The following is a 24,688-nucleotide window of genomic DNA, read 5'->3' as shown; positions in this document are numbered from 1 at the left end:
AAAGTCGGTCACTCTGGAAAATAGATTCCCTATGTTTCAAAAAAAATGTTCGCTGTTTTTAGGATCATACCTGAAGAGTTTGATCAGACTCACCGCCACGGGCGGCGGTGTCCCGCTCCCAGAGACACCACTTTCAGCTCTTCCAAAGACATGCTTCCATACTCACTGTAAGTGTGGCTTCTAGAACCAATGGCAGTTTAGAAAATGCCTTTCACCATTTGTTTTGGTTCATGAGAATTCCAGTGGTCGGTTTTAAACGTCTCAGGCAGAAGATGGGAGTTTCCCGCTTATTTTTCTTTAACGTCTGATTATGAAGAATTTCAAACGAATACAGAAGTGAAGAGGACGGCACCGGGTGCCTCCGGGCAGCGTCGCAAATGGTCGCTTGTCCAGCGCGTGCCCCATCTTTTGTTTACTGACCTTCCCGTCGGCCCAGGCTCGTGTTGTTTATCTGTAAACACTTCATTACAGGCCCCCAGTAGATTGGGCCTTCTGAAACAGTGACACTATGATACCGTGATCACCCTGGAAAATCAGGATGAATTCTTACACCTGAAACTGATACAATATTATGTCTCAGCTGTAATTGAAAAAAAATTAAAAAAAAACCACTGGCATGAATTCTATCAAATATTTAGTAAGCATGCCAGTTGTCGCCAGCTGTCTCATAAGTAAACGCCTTTCCGCGATTGGTTTGTCCACGTAGGGACACGACCCCTTTGATGGAGGTGCCCCTGTAGTCGCTTTGAGGCCTCTCCTCCTCCTTTATACTCCCAGCCGTGGGTTTATGTGGCCGTCAGGAAGTAGCGGGCCTGCCCCTTAACAGCTTACAGCAGCTTAACCATGATGTGCCTGCACGTGGCATTTGGGGAGGCGGGGGCGTGAATATTATCCTGCTTCTGATCCCCTGAGGTTTTTGAATTTCTAATTTATGTCATTTCCCAGTTTGGATAATTTTTGCCAGTAGTTTTTCAAGGTTTTTTCCTGTTCCATTTCTCTTTTGTCTCCTTCTGGGATTCCAGTTACATACCTGCCAGACCTTCTGACTAGTTTCACCGGTTCCTGAGCGTCTGCTCTTTTGTTACTCACTCTTTTTGTTAAGTCTCGTAGCACCGTCTTTATATTCACTACCTTTTTCTTCTCTGTCCTCCAATCTGCTCTTAAGCTCATTGAGTAAAATTTTAATTTCAGATATTTTATTTTTCAGCTCTAGAATTTGTTTGGTTCTTTCTTTATAGTTCTTCCTCTCTACTGAGTATTCCATCCGTTTATGCTTTGTGAGCCTATTTTCCTTTTCATCCTTGGTTATCTTGTTATGGATGCTTTACCTCGTCTGCCCTGAGCTTGCGTTGTGGGCGCCGAGTGAATGGAAGATGGAAACAGTGAGACACGCAGTGCGTGGAGTGGTCAGAGTGTTGGGTGGACAGTACCAGGACAGACTAAGGCCCAAGTTGGGGGGAAGGGCTCCCTGAGGAGGTGGCATCTGAGCAGGCACTTGACAAGAGCCGCAGGGATGGGCACCGGGGCAGAGGCCGAAGGTGAGCCTGGGCCTCCAGCCAAGGAGAAGATCCCAGGGCAGAGCGCACACGGTGGATGCAGTGGTCAGTGAGGCACTGGTCAGCTTCACCCTTTCCCTGCAGCCTCTCTGTGGTCACTCGTGCTGTTCTCCTCTGAGGATCCTTGTCAGCTGACTTAGCTGACACCTGATCCTTTACTGTACGCTCATCTTCTAGAAGGGTCACTGTAAGTGCACAAAGATACCTGAGGATGTCACCGCCTCTCCCCAAGTCGCTGAACCCGCCAAAGGCCCCTTTGAGAGGGACCTCTGAGGGAGACTTTGACTGGCAGACATGCCCACCAGGTTTTGGTTTTGCGGCCAAGATGCTCAACCCTCCCCTCCTGGTCCCCATGGGGTGTACATAGTGCCCTATGTGGGTCTGGGGGGTGGGCTGCCCCGCAGTGGCCATCCCAGCCTCTGGGCCCAAGAGCTGCCTGCCACCACTGTCCTCACTGGAGGGCCAGCGACAACTCGCTTTCGTGGGGTGTGAAGTCGGTCAGCGAAGTGCCTGCACTGGTTAGGACATGCAGACAGATGGAGGTGTGGAAAGGGAAGGAAGAGTTCTGGTTTGTCCACTCTGGTGGCCCCCAGTGGAGACAGTGTCTGCGTGGGGCAGAGGGGGGAGGGCCACCCTGACCTCTGACCTGCGCACATGCTAGGTGGAGATTTGTGTGTGACTCCCTACTATACTGGAGAACTGACGCTCCACGTTATTTCTTACAAGTATGTGTGTTTACATAATAAGTGGGCATCCTCTCCGACGAGCCAGGCCCATCCTCCCTCATGTGACAAGGGCGTGCTCACCCACAATGTGGAGGATGCTGGAAGTGATGTTCACTGAGCGTGTGGAAAGATCTGGAAAATCCGTGCGGGAAATCAGGTCATTCTCCAAGACTGTGTGGGGTGTGGGTGACACCCACTTCTGGGGGCATGGGGCCCCGTGTGCTGACAGCCCACTCAGATGTGGGTGAGCGCAGTAACCACTTCCGTGGGCGTGAGGGGCTCGCATGCTGATGGTCCACGAAGATGAGGGGTGAGGGTGAAACCCGTGCCCACGGGGCTCCGCGTGCTGACGGCCAAGTAAGATGTGGAATGAGGGAGACACCCACTTCTGCAGTCACAGGGCCCCGCATGCTGACGGCCCACTCAAGTACGGGGTGAGGGATGAGGGTGATGCCCGCTTATGTGGGCACAAGGGCCACCTCTGCATGTGGGCAGGAGCCCCCCAGCTGCAGTGCTGGGGTAGACCTGCCTGCTCCGCCCAGGGCCTGTGGACACAGTGCCCCGAGCAGACGCGCCTCTTGGGATTCACGAGAGTAGGGCCAGGTCTTCGCCGTCCCCTTGACCTGAGCTTTAAGGCTTCGCAGCCCTCATGTGGCCAGTGGGCACTGGCCAGCACAGGCGGGGCCAGAGCGTCCCTACTGCCGGGCAGCCCTGCGGCCAGAGCTGACCGTCGCTACGCGGCGTTCTGTCAGGTTACTATCGAGCAAGCTTTGGCTAATTTTATGCATAAGAAACAAAAGACAAAGAAATGCCCTTCAGCCTGATATATGTTAAATATTTGGAATATATTAATCCTAAAAAATCTGTTGCTAAGTCTAATTTCCGTTCACAGGAAGCATTTTCATATTTAACTAGAACCAAGGAGCTAGCTAAGGTCATTACTATGGATTTTGTTTGGGGGCTGGGGGGGTGACACCTGCATAGATCTAAGCAACAGGGGACACCTGGGGCTAGGAAGTCTGGTTGCCACAGCAACCGAGTATTAGCCAGCACCGTGACAAAGTGCACTGGACACGGAGGGTCACTGCGGGTATGTGGGTTACACAGGTCACTTCCTGTTCCCTGAAGTGCCCAAGGACATCCTTAAAACATACATTAGCAATTTGTTAAATGCCTCATAGTTGGGAGCATGCAATTTAAAATGATTTTATGTAAAACATGAAGCCTTTAACCTGCTCTTTTGAAAATATCTACTTGCTAGAAAACGTGCTCCCATTTAGATCTGATCTTTGCTGAATGTGAAGTCCTCTGCAGCTGGCTTCCTTTAGTGGTTAGGTTCTGTCCTCTTGTCCAAGGGGCCTGCCCAGCTCAGGCTGGTTCTGGAGATTCCTGGGCAGACCCTGCTCTAAGCAGGTCCATCGGGCCAGTGATCGGGGCATAGCAGGCTCCAGACCAGGCCAGGCAGCAGTGAGTGGGGCGCAGGCCAGGAAGGCAGGCAAGAGCACGGCCTCATTTCTGGAGTGGAGCTGACGTCAGTACCTCCCTGGCCCCTGAGGATGGAGGATGGCCCCAGCCTGTCCTGTTAGAACAAGGGTGGCTCTGCCAGGTGGTTCTGACAACTGGAAGAAGTTAGTGGACCTCAGCAAAGCCTTGTAAACGGTGCCCTCCCGTACAGGCACACGTGTGGGGCCTCTTGACTGTGGCTGGTTGCCACGGTGAGTGTGTTTGTAGGGAAAGGACCACGTGAGCAGTCAAGGCACAGAGTTCTGGCTCTGCTGAAGCGGCGGGGCAGGTTGCTGGGCGGCCTTGTTCAGGTACAGAAAATAGAGGAATGCATCTTCTACATAGCTTGCTAGATGGACACTGGCTATTTTTAAATGCCGGCAGAAGTTTTCAAATTTTGCCTTAGCCTCCCTTACGTTTTTTTTTCTTTTTACCTGGTCTCATTTTATGTTTTGTCTCAGTGAAAGAGGAGAGGGCCTCCCCCAGTCCACTGGTAGATCGTGCCTGTCACGACAGCGATGTGCGCAGCAGTAACTGGGCAGCAGGCAGCTCTCCCAGGTCCCGTCTGTGACAGCCGGGCAGACGGGCTGGTTCAGGGACAGTGCTGGGGACTCTCTGCTCCCCGTGCTGTGCAGCCCCCCTGCAACCCCAGCCCAGCTCTCAGGGAGACACTGCAACAGAACTGTCCTTTCCTCGCTTACCTGAAGCGGTGTGCCAGTGGGAGTTGGGGTTCCAGCTGGCCCCCTGCCGGGCACGCTCCAGGCCTGATCCTGTGCCGTGTTTCCTCTATGCACCAGGCTGCAGGCAGGGCTCCCACGCTTGGCCACCATTCCACTCTCAAAATACAACTTTCCTTGAGTGGCACCCTGAGTAACAGCAAGTAAAACTAAAACGAGGCTTGGCGGAGTGGCCACGTCACGGGTGAGCACAGAGTGGCAGGAACAGCTTGGAGAGGCGAGGGTTTGTGAAGGCATGGCCTGAACCCGGAGGCAGCTTAGAAGAAGGGCTCTTCCCTCCACCAACTGTGCCTTCAGCGCCTGCCAGACCTCCCAAGGCTGTGAGAAGAGCCCACATCTTTGAAGCATGCGCTCTGCCTACATTACCACAGAAATTACTTTCCCTGGATCAGAGACACACAAGGAAGCGGGGCCTGTAGGCCTCATGTTCGTGAACACAGACAGGGCCACGACGTCCCCTGTGACGCGGGGTCGGTGCCTGCCTCCCTAGTGATGGCACGGCCTGGGTGACCTGGGTGGCCCTCTGGGCTCGCCGTCTGCAGAGTCTGTGGTGGTCTCTCACTGTCTGTAGTACTCTGAGGATGGGTGTGAACAGCACCTGGTGTCCCAGGGAGTGACGTCAAAGCTGCCTGCTTCATCCTGCCACCCTGCTGACCCTCCCCAGGAGCCATTGCTGGCCCATTGGACCTCAGCACATGTTCACCATGAAGCCTGGGCAGAGGTGTGAGCAGGACCCGGAACCATCCACCAACACAGGGGGCCAAAGTCAGTGGGCCAGCACGCCGCTGCTCCCTCGGGTGCCGCCCCGCGCCCCCTTGCTGGTACCCCTCACTTCACACGCGTGGGCTCTCCAGAGCCTCCCCTCCCCGCCGCGGCAGGCTCTGCCTTTCCGCAGAGGTCTGCTGCTCTGTGACAGCGTAGAGTGCCGCATCCGTGGCGGGCAGGGTCACCCTCCTCCGCATCAGGGGAGCGCTCTGATTCCCAGAGCTCATCTTTGCCATGTCAGTGACTACAGACAAGAGCTGGTGTGCCAATCCAGAACTTTCCGTCCTGGCGTACAACCCGTAAAGATTAAGAAAATAACTTTTTAAGAGCTCAAGTAGTCTCCAGAGCATCATTAGGGGCCCCGGGCGGCCGAGGGGGGGGCTCCGTGCCGGAGTGACAGCCCGTCAGGAGGGAAGCGCTTTTCTTCCATTTTCCCTGATTTGAACGTGCAGCTAATGGGTTCCTACTTCTAACATGGATGGTGGCTGTCACTTCTGAAGGATCCATATGTGTGAGATTTAATTACTCTTTCTAAGTAACTATCATAGTTTGAAGGAAGGCAGTGTGAGGCCTCAGTTGGTATTTTCTTCCTAGAGTGGCCATCGGGGCAGCTTCCGCCTCTGAAACAGTGTCTCAGATTGTTTTCCTGCTTGGTCAGAGGTGGTGCCTCTACTGTGTCGTTCTTGACTCTGGGCAGCCTCCAAGGCGCCAGCCCAGGGGCCCCCTTGTAGGCTGGAGGCTGTCCGCTGGCGCCCCCATCTCTGCTCCTCCTGTCCAGAGCACCGGCAGCGAGTCTCCCTGTCGAGGAGCAGCAGAGCGGTGCCCCGCTCTCCTTGTGCATTCTGGAGGCGCCTGCCGCCCACCCGTCCGCCAGTGCTGCGGTCGCTGGGCACAGGGCGGGCCCCTCGGTGGTGAACTCTCTGGATCTGCAACAGAAAACGTCTTCACTCTTCGCTTGCCCCGAAGTAGATAGAAAAGAAACATCGACGCCATTTTTACATCAATCTTATTTGCAGAGCAGGTCCCCCGGGCTAGGCCAGAGGAGTGAGGGACCCCTCAGGTCGTAGCTTGCACCAGGAAGCCGAGAGTCCAAATTCAGGCTGTTTCATGGGGCTTTTCCTCAGACTTTACGTGCAACTGCCCTGCAGACTCAGGCCATGTGCCCCATTCTGAGTTTTATTTAAACTCTCAAACCAGCAGAAGGAGAGAACCGGCCTGTTCTGACCTCTCAAGTCTATGCAGGCACGGCTGGCCCTGGCCAGTGGGGTGCCCAGGCTGCCCGCAGACCACAAGATGAGGGGCTGTGGCTGTCCTCAGACCCGGGCGCCATGGATGACAGCCAGCCCTGAGCTCTGGCCAACACTGCGTGAAGGTTCACTGTCCCGTCAGGACCAGGATAGAAGACCCTGAGCTTCCTCCAGTGCGGTTGGTCCCCACCCCGCTGCCTGTCTGCGGGCCTCCTGGGAGACAGCGGGCAAGCTAGCTGTTCCCGGAAAAGGGAAAATGCACAGGGGAGCTACTCGCTGCCTAGACACTTTGCCCCGGTGGCCGCTGTATCTGTCAGGTGCCCGGGGCTGGGAGCACCCGTTCCTCCCTCTCACAGCGAGAGGTGTTTCTCCTTCAGTTTTATGTGGAAACTTCAAACGTGACTCATTCAGGGCTGGTCTGTGTTATATGAAACGAGCCAGCAGCCATGGAAGTGAAAATGCCAGAAAAAGGCAAGTGTAGCCCATACCCCATGGCTTCCAGTGGGCATTTGCTAACTGTCACCCCCAAAGCCACTGGCGGACCATCACACCAGCAGCATCCCCAAGACACAGCCAGCGAGGCAGAGCCCTCCAGGCCCACCACGATTGTTAAGTAGGTGTTTGCCAAGTGTCTCTGTCCCGCCCCCAGAGAGGCTCTGAGCACAGGTCGAAAGGCACTTGGCTGTGAGAGGCACCTAGTGGGGCCTGGTGACCGTTGGGGTCAGCGCTGGCTCACAGCTGTGAGCACGTCTCGGCAGGGGGCTGTGTGCCGTGCCATCCGCAGGCACATGGACAGCCTCTCAGCCACAGGAAGCCACCACAGCAGTGCACTGGGCATCTGTTTTTCTGGGGACGCCTCCCCACCATGCTGAAGAGGAGAACAATGGTGTTCTTGTGCAGGCAGCACAGCTGCTGAAATTCAGCAAGATCCAAGCTAAGAAAGCAGAAGCAGGTGGGTCTGCAGGCGACCCTTTTTCCTCCCCAGTGGTGTCAGGGAGTGCTGATGGCTGGGGGGCCGGTGGCCAGCAAGGCGGCAGCTCCAGGGAAGGAGGGGGCAGGTGGGAGCAGAGGGGTTCCAAGTAGGAAGGCTGTGCACCTTGGCTTTCAGGCGTCCGCTCTCCCATGCAGCCCAGCAGGGTAAGGAGTGTTTCAGTAGGTTCAGGAGGAAGGAGGGCCAGGTGACCCTCTGCCAGTACAAGCACATCCCTAAGGTGACAGCACGTCCCATCCCTTGCCTATCCACCCTGTCACCTGCTTCCTGGCACTTACACGGTCTCTGGGCTCTGCCATTTGCATATCACTTTGATCGGTGTCACTCAAACTGTATATTAAAATTCCGTTCATCACATCTGTGCAAAGTGAGGTGACAATTAGAGAAGGCAGGCCTGGCGCCCAGGGAAGCGCTCACCCACGTGGGGTCTTAGAGTTTACAAGGGGTTTGCAGGAGTGTGAGCAAGGCAGGTGTGCACTGCAGGGCCGAGTGAGGGCCCCACACTTGCAGGGGCACATCAGCTCCTCTAGGCATTCTGGGCGGCGTTCCAGCCTGGCGCTCTCTGCCCAGAGCCCCAGCTCCACCTGCTCCGCTTGCAGGGCTGCGTGAGGCACAGGCCTCTCGGTTCCTGGGTTTTCTCACCACCAAGTGGAGGAAGGATCAGAACAGGTGGCTCTGAGGTACTTTCTCAAAGAGTGGACATGTCTACAGACAAGCACGCTCAGAGCCAGGACCTCGGCCACTTCCACATTCAGCATAGCCTTGCTCATCAATTCATATATTTGTAAAATGCACCCTAAGTGAAATGAGTCCACAGTTAATGAAAATCACCTCGAGAAAAACTAAATAAATTGTCATACGGAAATAAGTTTGCTTTTTCCAGGCCGAAAGAAGAGAGGTTTGAAGCAAGTTGTAAAGCAAAGGTCTTCTGAACTATGAACAAGAAGCGGGGAGTCCTTGACCCAAAGTAAGCCATTGCGCTATGTCTGAAATCTCATAAAAGTAGTGTAGATGCTTTCTGCATTTTTCCCTCTTGAGTCTCTGAAGGAAGTCGGGGTAAGTGTCCAGTGCTGGGTGGGGTGCAGGTGGGCACCGGAGAGGCATCCTGTGCATCCAGTCCCTCCTCCCCGGCCTTGGCCAGAGCCCCCTGCAGCTTAGTGCTTTCCTCTCCCGCCAGCTGACAGCTGTGATACAGGACCCAGCGCAGCCCGGTGGTAATGTGGCTCCAGCGGCCTGCCTTGCCTTGCCCCCCAGCACGTCCAGGCTTCTTTCTCCTTCTAGAAGTATCTCTCTTTTTTTGTTTTATCCCCACCTGAGGACATTTTCTCCATTGCTTTTAGAGAGAGAGGAAGGGAGAGAGAGAAACATGGATGAGAGAGGGAAGCAACAATTAGTTGCCTTCTGTCCACACCTGGACCAGGGACCGTAGGCACCTGAACTGGGGCTCAAACCCACAACCTAGGTATGCGCCCTGACCACCAATCGAACCCGCAACCCTTTGGTTACGGGACGACGCTCTAACCAACTGAGCCACCCCAGCCAGGGCTGGAATTACCCGTTGACAAGGGCAGAGTGCGTGCTGATGGTCCCAGGTCAGAGTGCGTGCTCAGGGCGTGTGGCTCCACTGATGCCAGCCACCCATTCAGGCTGAGACTTCCTGCCCTTCTGGGCGGTTACAGGTCACTGTCACCCTCACGTCAGGCATGCCATTCTCTGGCACCACTTTGCTGCAAACGACCTGTTCTCTCCAAAAGAACTACTGATTTGGAACTGGGGTTTCAGAAATCCATAGAACATGTCAGAGTAAATGGGATCCCACCCCGCAATCTTACAAAAAGTTCTAAACCACAGAGAGTTTCAAACAACTGCACAGTGACACCCGTGAGCTCCCCCTGCCTGGACTACCGTTTGTCTTTTGCTCTGCTGGCTTCATCACACATCTGTTCATTTCTCGATTTAATGTTTGATGTACCCCAAAATAAGTTACAGGCCTGAAGACCTGTCATCAGCCTTACAACTGGGGTTCAGAATTTCCGTAGGTTTGTATGTGTTCAAGGAAGGAACTAAACAACGAAATGCACAGACCCTGAGGTGCCTCTGCTGAGTTGGCAAGCGCACCCCGCGACCCACTCTCTGACCAGGCGCAGACTCCTGGTCTTCCCAGCGTCCCCCAGCCCCGCCTCCCCGCGCAGCTGGCTTTGTTCTGATTTCTTTCACCTGCAGCGGTTTTCCTTATTCTAGAACTTTACGTAAATGGAACTGAGAGCACCCTTGTCTGACGCATCTTTCACGCGGCATTTTATTAACGGGAACTTGTGCGACACGCACAGTCAAGGGCAGGTTCCTTTTGAAGAGCCTGGTTTGCAAGCACCTGAAACCTGTTCTTGGTGTCTGGTATCCCAGGGACACAGTGGGAGCAGCGGTTTGCACAGTGGGGGCCAACTCAGAGCTTTTAGGAGAACTTGGAGTGCCATCTGCTTTGTGAGAACAAGAACTCAGGCGCACTGCACTCGGCTGCATTTCTCACGTGGGGCAGGAAGAATGGGCTAGCACTCCTCACACCTAACCGCAGAGCTGCCTGCCATGGCAGACTGAGCCCGTGTGGGGCTGAGAGGAGGCGGTTTCACCTGGAGCCACCATCACCCGTTCCTGTTCCTTCTGCAGATATAGTCCCTCACCTGGGGCAGACATGGGCCATGTTCCCTGTACCTGTGACTCTCCATGGCTTCCTCCTTCTCCTGGGGAAGACAGGGACTGTGTCACCTGTACCTGTAACTCCCCCTGGCTTTCTTCCTTACCTGGGGCATATAGGGCTGTTTCACCTGTACCTGTCCCATGCCTCTCTGTGACTTACCCCCTCGGCTGGGGCAGACAGGCACCAGGGTCAGCTTTGCATGTAGAGCCTCACGAGCAGGTCTCTGGCCTCCTCGATGCACAGTGCCCGTCCCGGTGAATGCCCCTCAGGGAAGAGCGCATGACGCCATGACCTCAGACGCGAGCCTGTTGAATGGAAGGGGCCACCCCGATACCCGTGGGCAGTGAGTGCTCAGCAGGAGGCCGTGTCACATCTTAGCGCCCTGAGAAGGACGGGCAGTGGTCTGAATACAGAGGGCGTGGCTGGGGCGGCACAGTCCCACGGCCGCACCATCTGTCCTGAGTTTGGTGAGGCTGTTTCTGTAGACGGTGTCGCGCTGTGGTTAACATGACCTTTTGTTGTCTCACTGTCACCATTTAGGATGGGAGTCTCAGCTTCTGGAAACAGGGTTCCTGGGGATTTTCCTGTGCCCTCTTTGGACTCTGTCTCGACTGCCCAGGGGGACCCCCACATCCCGGATTGTTCTGTGGGGCTTTCGGTGGCTGATTTTCAGAATCATGCTCGGAGCGGTAAGTGGAACTTTTACTTGTAATATTTTGGGGGAAATGTGCTAAAAACGAGTCACTCACCTCACTGTCCTCACATAGGCTGGGCCGGGCCAGCTGGGCCTGTTCTGCCCCCTTCTGTGATGTCCAGTGGCCTATTTTTGAGCCCTGGAAACTTGGCTTCCCTGACCCTTTGCAGGGCCGGTTTCTGTGTGGAACAACCACGACCTGCCTGTTTCACACAGAGACTGGAGGGGTGGGTGGGGCCTCTCAGTCCTCCTTTCTCACCGTCCTTCCTGGTGGTCTCTGGAATGTCTGAAGCATTTCTATCAATTTCAGTCAGTAAAGAGGGACACCGTGTCACCTGTAATTCGCAACCACAGAAAGCCACGCTGGCTTCCTTCTCTCTCTCTGCCTGTTAGTCTTTGCTTTCAGATGCCTGCTCACTGGGTTTGGGGGTGTGTTCAGCTGTTCCCTTTCCTCCGCTGGGGCCCGGCGGTGGCCGCTGAGTGGTCCGTGCCATGCTCAGCGCAGTAAGGGAAGTGTTCTCCTTCCCTTACACTCTCTTGCTCAGCCCTGGAAACTACGGCTCCTTAGCTTCTGTCGTCTGTAGAGCTTTTGAAAGTGCATGTCCTGCTTTTACTCTCACTAGCAGTTGCCTTAAAGTTTTTCAGAAACATTTCTGAGCCTTAAAATCAGGAGCGACGCAGTTTCTTCTGACTTCCAACTACAGACAGAGAATTTGTCTGTTTTCTTTTTCACTCTCTTCTGTTTCTTACCCTTTGTAAATAAGATCTCGATTGTTAATTAAAATATTATGAAATCCTGAATTCTTTTACATTGGAAACCTCGTCTTACACCTATGCTAAGTGTCTGTTTGCTTTAAGTTTTTCCTGGGGGGACAGTCACAACCCCAGGAAATTGTAGAATTGTTGGGAGGTGGGGCAGAGAACTTGCTCCTGACCTGCCTGAGAGTAAGCTTCTCCACCCACAGGGACAGCTGGCTGTGTCCCTTCCAGTCCAGGTGGTCCTCCGCCTCCCCTGCTCGGTGACCCGGCACTGCGGCTGTATGTCACGCCCCAGCCCAGCCTGAGGCCCTGCATCCCCGGCAGGAGGCCCGGCACTCCCCTCCTGGGGGCAGAGTCCCCCCTGCCCCTCCCTGACTCGGGCGGGCTCAGCTGGTCCTCTCACAGAGTCACTTTCTTCACAGTGTAAGCAGTAAGTGTCTTGTGGTGAGGTCTCACGGAACAGCGAGGCTCTCCCATTTCTCATCGAATGTCCCTCTGACTCGTGCATTTGCGTCTGTGTGCGTGTGCTCCCTTGTGCCCTCTGCCCAGCGCGGCACTTTCCCAGCTCTCCGCGGCTGTCGTTGATGTGATGCCCTCATGCCCTGCGTCTGGTTTGTGCTCATCACCCTGGCCTGCTGGCCAGCGGTTGTCACGTGCCCTCCGGTCGGCTCGGACTCCTGGCGACTCTCTGAGTGATGTCCACACTGCCCCGTCCTCAGCGGCCCTGCTCAGCTCCTGTACACTCATGCCCATGGGCTCCTCTGTGGGGCCAGTCTACTCGTATCTGGTTTTCCTCTTCCCCTGCTGCCTTCGCTTTTCCCTGATATTGTTGTCTTTCCCAAAGAGCCCTGCCTGACGCAGGGCAGCTTTAGCTGTGCCGTTTCTGCCTCCAGCGAGGTTTCAGGCTTGGTTTGCTCCAGGAGCCACCCGTTCCTCTTTCTGCTGGCCCAGGCTATCGGTAACGCTCTCCCCCAGCACCGTAGCTCACCTGAGTGAGTCTTTTCCTGTCAGCCTTCTTCACACTCGGACGTTCACGTCCCTGTGTAGGAACTGAGTGGCACGAGCTCCGAGCTAGCACTGACGGACATCCGCTCTTTGGAGGCGTGGCACGCTGCTCTTCGCACGGAGCTGGAGCCCTAAAGGCACGCACCTCCCAGTCCTTTCCGGCACCGTCAGGAGCCTACTCACGCACGCTTCAGGCCCCCTCTTAGGTAGCTGTCATCACGGCATGATGGCTGTGTGGTTTGGGTAACTGCATCGGGGCCTCAGGGCACAGCTGGACGCAGAGGGACAGCTCCACCTGGGCAGCAGGCCTAGGGCCAGGGCCCGGTGTGGCTGATCGTGTCCACTTGCGGGATGGTGAGCAGGCCCCCAGGGGCTGTGGCAGCGCCAGCCAGCGGGGCAGATGGGTGAGCAGAAGCCTGGAGAGCACCCTGTTTGGAGCAGGCCTGGTTGGTCAGGCTCTCGACAGGGGCAGTCGTGAGTAGCTCCGGATACTGGAAAACGCCACGTTGGGGTGATTGTGTGTCCAGGTTGCACACAGTCCAGATGTGATGCTTCCTCCAAGTTTATTTTCCCATCTAACGGTTCCTTTTAATGAAATATTGAAATATTAGTTGTCTGTGGTTTCTTATCCATCTAGGACTTGATTTTGGATTCTCTCCTTAGCTGGCTTTCAAAGGCATAAAGATGGATGACATGTTTCAAAGGCCTTTATTGGGGACCCAGTGGAATACGGCAGCTCCGTTACGTGGGGCACGTGAAGTGAGGGCTCCCAGTGGCGGGCAGCCGCGGTGTGGGGCTCTGGGCGGCGGGTCTGTCAGGCTGTTCTGTGCAAGGTTTGCCATGGCAAGAGTTGAACAAACCCCCCCACGCCTGCCAGAGTGCAGCGGATCATTAGCACATTCTAAAACACCTTTTATGGCATTTTGATTGACTGTTAGCACCAGCTGGGTAAGAAATTATCAGGTGCACTAAAAGGTATAATTACTTGATTTAGTCTGTATGTTGGATATTATTAATCTTCCTTTGGTGGAAAGCAGAAAGTAGAGTTGACTTGACAAAAAAAAGCGCCAGCAGCAAAGTGTTCATTCCTCTGGGAGGAGAGGAACCACAGTAGACCGGGCGATATTAAAGTGACTGTGGATGGAGCGCCCTGTGCTTCTGCTGCTGGGCCGAAACTGGTGCCACAGAATCAGCTTAGAGCATAACAGTCCTGAACATTCACAGATTGCTGTGGTTTTTATCAGCTTGCAGTGGTTCAAAAGGCAGACGGGCTCTTTCAGAGCTCAGTCTCAGAGGGAACCCCGAGGCTGTGCAGGTGAAGGTGCCGAGCAGAGTGAAAGGACAGCACACGGCCTCCGTGCCTACGGAAGGGCTGCTCGCTCGCTCTTCCAGGGAGCCTGCGATGGCTTCGCACAGCTCCTGTCCTTAAGGCTTCTGTGTACTCAGCCCTTATGCCCCCCTGCAGTGTTGTGGGGGGATGTGAGCAGGGGTAGGGGAGCATGTGTGGAGAGGTGGCCCAGGCCACTCTGCTCTCTGGAAACAGCTGGACACCGGACACAGTGCATGGCACAGCTGTTTTCATGTTGCACAACACACAGTGTGGGATGGGGGTCCAGAGGGAAACACATGAGGTGAGCCTCTCCGCTACCTGGCTCTCTGTGGGGAGGTGGGGGCAGGCAGAGGGGGAAGGCAGGGGGTAGGTAATGGGGAGACACAGGCAGGGGAGCAGGAAGAGCAGGGAGACCTTGCGACTGTTGGGAGTGGAGGGTGATGGAAGGCGGTGGGGCTTTTCTCACCTCGTAATCCTGCTAGAATTCCGGAGCAGGGTACGGGGAAGGAGACTCTGTGCACAGAAGGAGCTCCAAGGACACAACATCACTTACATGGCGGTCTCATAAAAATGCATTGTGCTAAGTTAATCATGAGAAAACATCAGCCAAAACCCAACAGAGGAATATTGTTCAAAATTACTGACCACAGTTTTTTTTGCAGATTTTTTATTGATTAAGCTATTACAGTTGTCTCAATTTTCCCCCCTTCCCCCCTCCACCCAGCACCCCCAACTCTCTCACGCAATCCCCACACCATTGTTCATGTCCATGGGTCATGTGTGTAAGTCCTTTGGCTTCTCCATTTCCTGTACTGTACTTTACATCCCCCCTGGCTATTCCCTAACTACCTGCTTGTACTTCTTAATCCCCTCACCTCTTCTCCCATTCCCCCACACCCTTGTTCCATCTGGCAACCATTGAAACACTCTCCATATCCCTGATTCTGTCTCTGTCTTCTTGTTTGCTTTGTTTTTTAGATTCAATTGTTGATAGATATGTATTTATTGCCATTTTATTGTTCATAGTTTTGATCTTCTTTTTCTTAAATTAGTCCCTTTAATATTTCATATAACAATGGCTTGGTGATGATGAGCTCCTTAATTTTTTCCTTGTCTAGGAAGCTCTTTATCACCCTTCGATTCTAAATGATATCTTTGCTGAGTCGAGCAATCTTGGCTGTAGGTCCCTGCTTTTCATGACTTTGAATATTCATTGCCAGTCCCTTCTAACCTGCAAAGTTTCTTTTGAGAAATCAGCTGACAGTCCTATGGGAACTACCCTGCAGGTAACTAACTGCTTTTCTCTTACTGCTTTTATGATTCTCTCTTTATCTTTAACCTTTGGCGTTTTAATTATGATGTGTCTTGGAGTGGCCTCTTTGCATCCATCTTGTTTGGGATTCTCTTGCTTCCTGGACTTGCATGTCTATTTCCTTCACCAAATTAGAGAAGTTTTCTTTCACTGTTTTTTCAGATAGATTTCCAATGTCTTGCTCTTTCTCTTCTCCTACTGGCAGCCCCATGATGGGAATGATGGACCTCTTGAAGTTGTCCCAGAGACTCCTTACAATATCCTCATTTTTTTAAATTCTTTTTTCTTCTCACTGTTCTGCATGGTTGTTGGGTTTTTTGTTTGTTTGTTTCCTTGTGTTCAAAATCATTGATTTGATTCTCAGCTTCATCTATTCTACTGTTGTTTCCCTGTAAATAGTTTTTTATTTCAGTTAGCGTGTCCTTCATTTCTGACTAGATCTTTTTTTATACTCTTGAAGTCCTCACTAAGTTCCCTGAGCATCCTTACAACCAGTGTTCTGAACTCTGCATCTGATAGATTGCTTATCTCCATTTTGTTTAGCTCTTTTTCTGGAGCTTTGATCTGTTCTGTCATTTAAGCCATGTTTGTCTCCTCATTTTGGTAGCTTCCGTGTGTTTATTTCTGTTTATTAGGTAGAGCTGCTATGACTTCCTGTCTTGGTAGTGTGGCCTAATGTAGTAGGTTTCCTCTAGGGTCCCATGGCACAGCCCACCCTTTCACCCAAGCTGGGTACTCGAGGTGCACTCTTCATGTGGGCTGAGTACACCCTCCTCTTGTAGTTGAGCCTTGGTTGCCGTTGGCATGTCAATGGGAGGGATTTACCCAGGCCAGTCAGCTGCAAGGACTGGCTGTGACCACTGACCACCCACCTCCACCCTCCATGGAGGATCAGCTGTGCAGAGGCAGGGTGGTGGTTCTCCTATGTGGTCTGCAGTTTCCACTGTGAGCTCAAGCACTAGGGCTTTCCAAGTGGTGAAGGGCAAGGTCAGCCCCTACCTGTGTTCTGCCTGGGGCCACCCTGCCTGAGCTATAAAGCAATCTGAGATGCTGCTACCTGTGCTGGGCTGGAGATTCCCAGGGGAAGCCAAGCTGTGAATCTAGGCTGACTGCTGCTAGTGCTGGGCCTGGGCCACTTGGCAAGAGGAGCAGGGGCTGGGGGCTCACTGAGGCCAGCTGTTGCTTGTTTGATAGGATTTAGGAAGTTGTGAAGCATCAGCCAAGACCAGCCATTCATATGGAAAAGTCACAGTTAACAGTTTGGGTGGGATGGAGTCTGAGGGGATCTCCAGAGCAGGGCAAGCAGTGTTAGCCAGGTCAATGGGTATGGCACCCACCCACCTGCTTTCTCTGTGGCCCTGTGGTCTGTGGGGGAGGGCTCAGAAAAGGGACAATGGCCTCTGCCCACTTTTCTGTCTGGAAGAAAGCTGTCCTCCAGCTCTCACCTTGATGCCAAATACTTCTGGTCCTCCCTGTGTGCCCCTGGTGCCTTTCAAGCTGCTACCCTGGTGCTGGAGCCCAGAGGGAGTGAGTCTGAGTAAGTGTGCATGTGAGTTCTTTAAGAGGAACTGTTTGAGACTCTAGAAATTTCTTCCACTGACTCAATCCCTGCTGGTTTTTAGAAGTTGTGGGGACTTATCTTCCTGGCACTGGAACCCTGGGCTGGGGGGCCTGGTGTGTGGTTGTGACTCCTTGCTCCTGAGATATCCCTCCCAAATTTTTATTCACCACACAAGGATGTGAGACCTGCCTATTCCACATATCTGCCCCTCCTACCTGTCTGGTTTCTTAAATCCGTAGTTGTCAGACTCCCATTCCATTTGACTTCTGACAGTTCTGAGTGATGGTTGTTTTATATTTTAGTTGTAATCTTGATGTGGTTGTGTGAGGAGGGGAGCCATGAAGTCTCACTGACCAAAATTTTTAACTATCAAAGTCACGCGATGCAATTAAAGACTGAGGAACTGTCAGACTCAGGGGACGTGACAGTTAATGAGGCACCCGGATTGCCTCTGTTACAAAAAGGACATTAATGGACAAACCGGTGAAATCCAAGTAAGGTTGATAGTTTAATAGTATTGAATTAATAGCAACAGGTACACAGGAACTCCAGACTGTTTTTCCAAGGTTTCTAAAGTCTAAGAATTTTTCAAAATAAAAAGTTAAAGAGAAATAATATGACAACTTTATGCACATAGAGCAGGTAATTCAAGGAAATGGTTATGTTCCTTAAAAGACATAGTTTACCCAGCAGAGGAAGAGACAGGAATCTGAGTAGTTCTATAAATTGAAATCATTAACATAGACAAAGCAAAAACACCTACCCACTGAGAAAACTCCGGGCCCAAAAGCCTTTCCTGATGAGTTCTATAAAATATTTAAGGAAGAAACTGTAGGAATCCTATACACTTCATTCAGAAAGTAAAGGAGGGGAACCCTTCCTAACTCACTTTCCGAGGCTGGCAAAGAAAAGGAAGTTACAGAGCCAACTCTTCAAGAGCACAGACATGAAATTCTTAAGGAATTACCAGCAAATGAGCCCAGCAGTGCGTGAGAAGCATAATGCATCAAGGCCACACGGGCTTTTCCCCAGAGCCCAAGATTGGCTGGACACAAACGAATTAGTATAATTCACAGAATACAAGAGTAAGGGAGAAAAAGATAAAGTGATATGATCATCCCAAGGTAGGGAAGGTATTAAACACAATTAAACAATTTTTAAAAATCTTGGCAAACTGGGAATGGAAGGAAACATCCTCAACCTGATAAAAGATAAGTATATACGCTACCTACAGCTAACACTGCACTTAATGGTGCAAGACTGAATGTTTTCCCCATAAGACTGGGAACCAGGCGAGGCTGTCCACTCTCATCACACCTATTCGACAGTGTATTGAAGATCTCAGCTTGTGCAACAAAGCAAGAAAAAATAATGGAAACCCTGAAGATTGGAATGGAAGAGAGAAAATAATCTGTATTCACAGACGAAAAGGTCGTGTATGTGGATCAAAGGGTCCTTATAACTAGTGAATGAATTTAACCAAAGTGCAAGATTCATGGTCGGTATGCAAAATACTATTTCTCTATGCTAGCAAAATTTTGGAAAGTTTAAAATATAGCAAAAATAATAATATCCCAAACAATAAACTACTTAGGAATTTTTTTTAATTTATTCATTTTTAGAGAGAGGGGAAGGGAGGGAAAAAGGAAAGGAGAGAAACATTAGTGTGCAAGAGAAACATCGATTGGTTACCTCTTGCACACCTCCAACCGGACACCTGGCCTGCAGCCCAGGAACCAGCAACCTTTTGGTTTGTGGGACTACGCCCAACCCACTGAATCACAGCATCAGGGCCACTTAGGAAATTTTAACAGACGTATAACACTTGTACCCCGAAGGCTACCAAACATGGCTGAGAGAAATTAGAGACTTAGACACATAGACCATGTTTGTGAGTCACAAGTCTCAATGCTGCTCAACTGTCAGTTGTCCCCAAATTGATCTAGAGAGTTTGTGCAACCCCAAACTTAATCCTAGAAGGATTTTCTTCTTAGAGATCGATGAACAGCCAAGGACCTAGAATAGCCAGAACAATTTTTGAGTAAGAGTCAAACTGTAGGAGTAGCACTACTTGTCCAAGACTTCCCAGGAGACGCGTCGTCCAGACAGCGCGGTGTAGGCACAGGGTGGTAGCTGACCAGTGAGGTATCAGATATTCTGGAAACAGTCCCACCTTGAACTCGCCGTCACGTTATTTTTGGACAAGGCACAAAATCAATTTAACCGAGAAAGAAAAGTCTTTTCAACAAATTGCCTAGTTATCTGCATAGGGGTGAACAACCCCCGACCCTTCCATCAGACCAGACGATTAGTTTGAGATGGACTGCAAACACAGAACTGCTTCATGGAACACTTCCGGAAGGTAACATAAAGGAATGTTTTTACAGTCTTGGGATAGGCAAAGATTTCTTACAGCACAGTGTGAGAACATGAACCATAAAATTAAAAAATGAATAAATTGGAGTTCATCAAAATTAAAATCTGTTCTTCAAAAGACACCATTGATAATGGCAAGTCACAGATTGGGGAAAAATATTCACAATACCATTATATTTGACTAAAAACCTCTATGCGGGATGCATAAAGAACCCCAAAAAATTCAATAGTAAAAACAATTCAACACTTCACAAAGGAAGACGCACAAATGGCTGTTACAAGCACTTGAAAAATCGCTCAGCTTCGTGGGCTGTTAGGGAGATGCTAGTAAGTCCACACTGAGTACCATTGCGTGCCCACAAGACTTAGCTAAAATTAAAGGCTGGCAAAAGCAAGTATTGGAGCGTGTCTTAGTTTGCTGGGGCTGCTCTAACAAAATTCCACAGACTGGGCAGCTTGACATTCATTTTCTCATAGTTTGGGGGCTGGAAGTATAAGATCAGTGTTCCGGCTAATTCTGTGCCCCGTGAGGACTCTTCCTGAACGGCTGGTGGCCACCCTCTCACTGTGTCCTCAGCTGACGCAGAGAGAAGCTCTGGTGGCTCTTCTAGTACGGGTATAAATCCTGTCGGATCAGGTCCCCACCCTTATGACTTCATCTAACCTTAATTAGTCCAAATAAAGCCACACCGGGGGGGTCAGGGCTTCCACATGATTTGGGGGAGGTCACAAATACTAAGTCCATCACAGCAAGGATGTGAACGAGAAGAGTTCTGCTGCATTGTCCTCCTGTGGGTATGTAATATGGCACCAGCATTTGGGGGAAACAGCTTGGCAGTTACTTACAAAAGTAGCCTTACTCTCGCTCAACCACCCAGTATTTCTACTGTCAACAATCACCCGAGGGAAATGAAAGCATGTGCTCACAAGACCGTTTACGCACACGCTCTCAGCAGCAGCATCCACGTGCACCGAGCCCGGGAAGCCAACCACAGGCCCTCAACAGGAGGAAAAGCGGACACCCCATGCAAAACGCCCCCCCAAGTGGCAACCACTCAGTCATGAAGAGGAGCAAATACTCCTCGCTCTGTGACAGACCTGGATGACCTCACAGGCATCCTGCCGAATGAGAGAAGACAGACGGATTGTGCGCCACACGAGCCTGTGCAGGAGGTTCTCGAGCCGGGAGAGGCAGGGCAGTGCTTGCCTCTGGGATTTAGGGTGGGGGCTGACTGGGGCACAGGGGGCATGTTAGAACTGGCGGGGCGATGAAAAAGTCCTGTGTGCTGATGGGGTGAGGGTCCCGCAAGCATGCACATCCTCAAAGCTCCTTGGCCACACGCTTCAGGGCAGGACGAATTGTTTTTGAAATCTAGCCAGAGGTCAGCAGCAGGGGGCTTCAGGGGAGCAGAGACATCTCTTTGTGGGCAGAATTGGAGAGCAACAGACCCCACCCAGCAGACCCACCCAGAGCCAGATTTCCCCCCGAGTCCTTCCCTTGAATGCCAGATAAAAACCATGTGCCCTCACGGCCTGGAAGGACCATCTGCCTGGCCAGAGGCTGCAGCTTGAGACAGGCCCACGGGATGCGACTTCCTACCCGGCTCCCTGTGCCAGCTGTGGGCCTGGGCTGTGTGAGGTGGGATGTCCTGTTTCCGCTGCTCTAGTTTTTGGTGCCCACTAATGCATAGGTGCTGTGACGGCTCCAAACTCTCACCGCATGGTGCTGGTGGAGGCAAGGTGGTCACCCCGTTGACACGATTGGATTGGAGCTGGAGTTCACGCAGCACCAGAGTGTCCCCTCGGCTCCCTCTGTGCAGCTCCGGGCCTCGTGAATTTGCACCCTGAAGCCAGCTGTAAGCAGCATGGAGTCACCGCATTCCTCGCGTGAGAAGGTGGAGAAGCTCCTGTGTCCCTGTCCTCCTACCTCAAGCTGCTGGGATGGCGGCACAGAGCGGCTTTGTGGGCCCAGCTGACCCCGTCCAGCCTCCTTCCTCAGAACAAAGACACAGGTCCGCTCAGGGCACACACCTGTGCCTTTCCACTGGGATGGGGCAAACACACACTAGGTGTTTTCAGGGGGGAGCTCTGGAGTGTTTCTCCGATTTTAGGCTCAATTTTCTGCTTTAAATGCATAGATTTCAGTTATATTAGAATGCAGAATCTCTTTCACTTGCAGACACATGGGTGTCTGAATCACCATATTTAAAGTACCGTATTTTTCAGACTATAAGACGCATCCCCCCAAAATTTGGGAGGGAAATGGGGGTGCATCTTACAGTTTGAATGTAGCTTACCTGGCACACTACAGGATTTCTGCTTTAAAGGATGTTATTAAATATTTTACCACGTTTTTTTGCTTCAAAACTTTTTTTCCTATCTTCCTCCTCTAAAACCTGGGGGTGTCTTATGGTCCAAAAAATAGGTTGTCTTTATGCTTTTAAAAATTTTTTCACTTTTTTCTTAATCTCAATTTTTGTAAAGACAGGATATGTGTGTGTGTGTGACTGCGTTCATACCAGCCAAAGTTTTTACCCCAGAGCACGTCAGAAACCTGTTGCCAAAGCCCAGAGCCCTTTGCTTCTGACCCCCTGGGCTTCTCGGGCAGGAGCAGACAATGGATTTTCCACGCGGTGCTTTTGGAGCTGAAGCTGCGCTTGATTATGTCATGCTGTGGTAGGCTGATGAACTGTGTGCTCTGAGGGTTTAGAGCTCTCAATTGCTAAGATTCTGGGAATTGAGCCAGTGCCCTTGTTGCTGGGAATTCTCAGACCTGGACAGTACCAAAGGGAGGCCACGCGGTTTCACTTTGCCCCACCCCAAGAAAGGAGAAAGCAAAGCCTAGTTCTTCTGCACCTCCCTCTCTCCAGCTCTCCGCCCCCTCTGCCTGGCTTCCGTCTGGGGGCGTGTGCAAGGGGCTGTCAGGTTTGGCAGCAACACATATGCAGAGCTCTTTGCTGCCATCTCCCTCTTCCCATAGGAACCTGCTTTGGCATAAGCATCACCTTGCAGAGAACATGCAAACCCGAACAACGGCAAGTGAAAAACTGATGCCCAGACGCTCCTCAGAGTCGGTAGTAAGGAGAGCCCACGCCGGGCACCTGACCGCTGACACGTTGCCCTTGTGGGGGACACGGCTCCTCGACGCAGCTACTTCTGCTTGCACTGCATGTTAACGTGGCTTTCGTTTTCCTGCATGTTCTGTCTGCGGTCCTTCCAACATCTCGTACTGCAGTCTTGCTGATAGTAAATTATTTTTATTATTGCTTTATATTTTAAGAGTTAAAGACCTAGTGCCCTCAATTCTTATTGAGCAAAACCACAGCTAAAATTAGCAGTTTTCATTCAAGTTGCATATTTGCTATGTGGGAGCAGGTCGTTTTTATGTGAACTAAGTGGAGGGATATGACTGTTGACACAAGAAAAGTTCAAACCTGTAGAGAATTTCTATAGGAGTTTATTTGAGCCAAGCTGACGACCTGTGCCAGGGAGCAAGATCTCAAGGGCTCCAGAGAGTGACAGTGTCACAGCCTCATGTGTGCATTTGAAATCAGGGAGACCGCATGAGGCTGGGGGAAGGCAAGGCGGGATAGATTGCAGGTCAGGGAGGAAGGTGCGCGCCCTTCCGAGGGTGGTTATGTGGACTTCGATGCACAGAAATGACGGCAGGGCTTGCTTAGGGTGAAGATAGGCCTTTCACTGGAAAAAGTTATGTGCCTGGGACTCGACTGCGCATCATGACCTGCCCAATTAAGATTTCATGATCAGATCGTCCTGTGAGGCTGCTTTCCATAGAAGCTGGGTTTTTTGTTTTGTTTCGGGGGTTTTTTCCACACAACATAAGAGGAGGAACAAAGAATCAAGACATGGCAAATTGGGGCATGAGCAAGAGCCTCTGACGCCTCTCAAAAGCTGACGTGAGGATTAGCGTTTCTGTCCACGCATTTCAGTGGCCCCCGAGTGACCTACAGGCTGCAGAAAGCAGTGACAAGATGCCGGTGCATTTTCCACGCGGGCAGCTTCAAGTCCCCAGCATTAATCGGCAGAGGCTTGACTGCTAAACACCTGTGCCGCCCACGGCTCCGTGCTCACACCGGGCTCAGCGCCCTCACTGGGGCCTTGCGACGCTCCCTGCGTGCACACTGTCCTACTGTCTTGTTAACACAAGACACAAAGCCGCATCTGAAACGCAGAGAATACAGGCCCAGAGGAACTATAGTTTTCAGGTCAGAACTCAGCAGAGCTGGGAGCTGCAGCCAGGCTGTGATTGAAGGGCACTGTGAGAAAACACTTCCCTCGAACGACTGGTAATTGCATCCGAGATCCTGCCATAAAGAGTCGCCTGGGACATTATGAAAGCTTTGGGCCAATAAATTCAACAATTTAGATGAAATGGACAAATGCAGCTTACCGAGACTGAGACAAAAGGCAACAGGAAATCTAAGTGGCTCCATACCTGTTAAATAAATTGAATTTGTAATCAAAAACCATTCCAGAAAGAAAAGCGTAGGGCCAGATGGCTTCACCAGTGAAATCCAGCAAATGTTTAAGGAGGAAGTAATAGCAAACCTACACAAACTCTTGTGGAAAATAGCAGAGGAGGGAACACTTTCCGAATTGTTTTATGTGACCAGTATAACAGCGATACCAAAACCTGATGAGGACATCAGAAAAAGAAGAATAGGGACTAATACCCCTCATGAGCAAAGGCACAGAAGCCCTCTGCAAAATACCGGCAAATCGAATCTGGCAATAAAAAAGGGTGTGGTTTGTCTCAGGAATGCGAGGTGGTTTTAACATTTGAAAATCAATTAATGCAATTCACTATACTAACAGAATATAGATGAAGAACCATTTTATCATCTCAAATGCAAAAAAAAAACAAACCCAAAAGCACATGAGACTATTCAGCACCCACTCCTGACCGTCTTGGACAGAATCCTCAGCCTGACAAAGGCATCTGTGAAACCTCAGCTCACGCTGGGCCCTCGGGGTGAGGGTGAAGCTTTGGCATGTGGTGAGAAACCAGGCCCGGATGTCTGTTCCTCATTCTGCTCTTCAACACTGTACTGGAAGTCTCAGTGCAATAAGGCAAGAAAAAGAAATGAAACTGTTACTCATAGACGTGATTGTGTTTGAAAAATGCAGGGGAATAAAGAAAGCAAATGGATACATGCATTTCACAAGGTCAATGGAAAAATAATTGCGCTTCATATACTATTAAGAAATCATTAGAAAGTAAAATGAAAAGACAGTCTACAGTTGTATGAAAAGCCCCCAAACACCTCATAATAAAGCCGAATAAGGAGATCTAAGGCGTGTACATTGAAACAGCAGAACATCGCCGAGAGGGATTTAACAGGCCTACACACATGGAGGGCTATACCGCATTCGGGGGTCAGAAGACTCAGTGTTGTTAAGATGTGTCTATT

General features: G+C 51.4%; 1 protein-coding gene across 1 annotated transcript in view; it reads left to right on the top strand.

The window, feature by feature from the left end:
* LMF1 (lipase maturation factor 1) overlaps positions 1–24,688 on the top strand; it is a 115,521-nt gene that overhangs the window by 43,843 nt on the left and 46,990 nt on the right. The window contains exon 3 of the mRNA XM_053927753.1: positions 10,760–10,908. Within this exon, the coding sequence (XP_053783728.1) occupies positions 10,760–10,908 (149 nt within the window). The remainder of the gene's footprint in view (positions 1–10,759; positions 10,909–24,688) is intronic.

The sequence above is a fragment of the Desmodus rotundus genome, chromosome 1, assembly GCF_022682495.2.
Source record: "Desmodus rotundus isolate HL8 chromosome 1, HLdesRot8A.1, whole genome shotgun sequence".
In the NCBI taxonomy this organism is placed as follows: Eukaryota; Metazoa; Chordata; class Mammalia; order Chiroptera; family Phyllostomidae; genus Desmodus; species Desmodus rotundus.
This window is presented reverse-complemented; position numbering and strand designations above follow the sequence as displayed.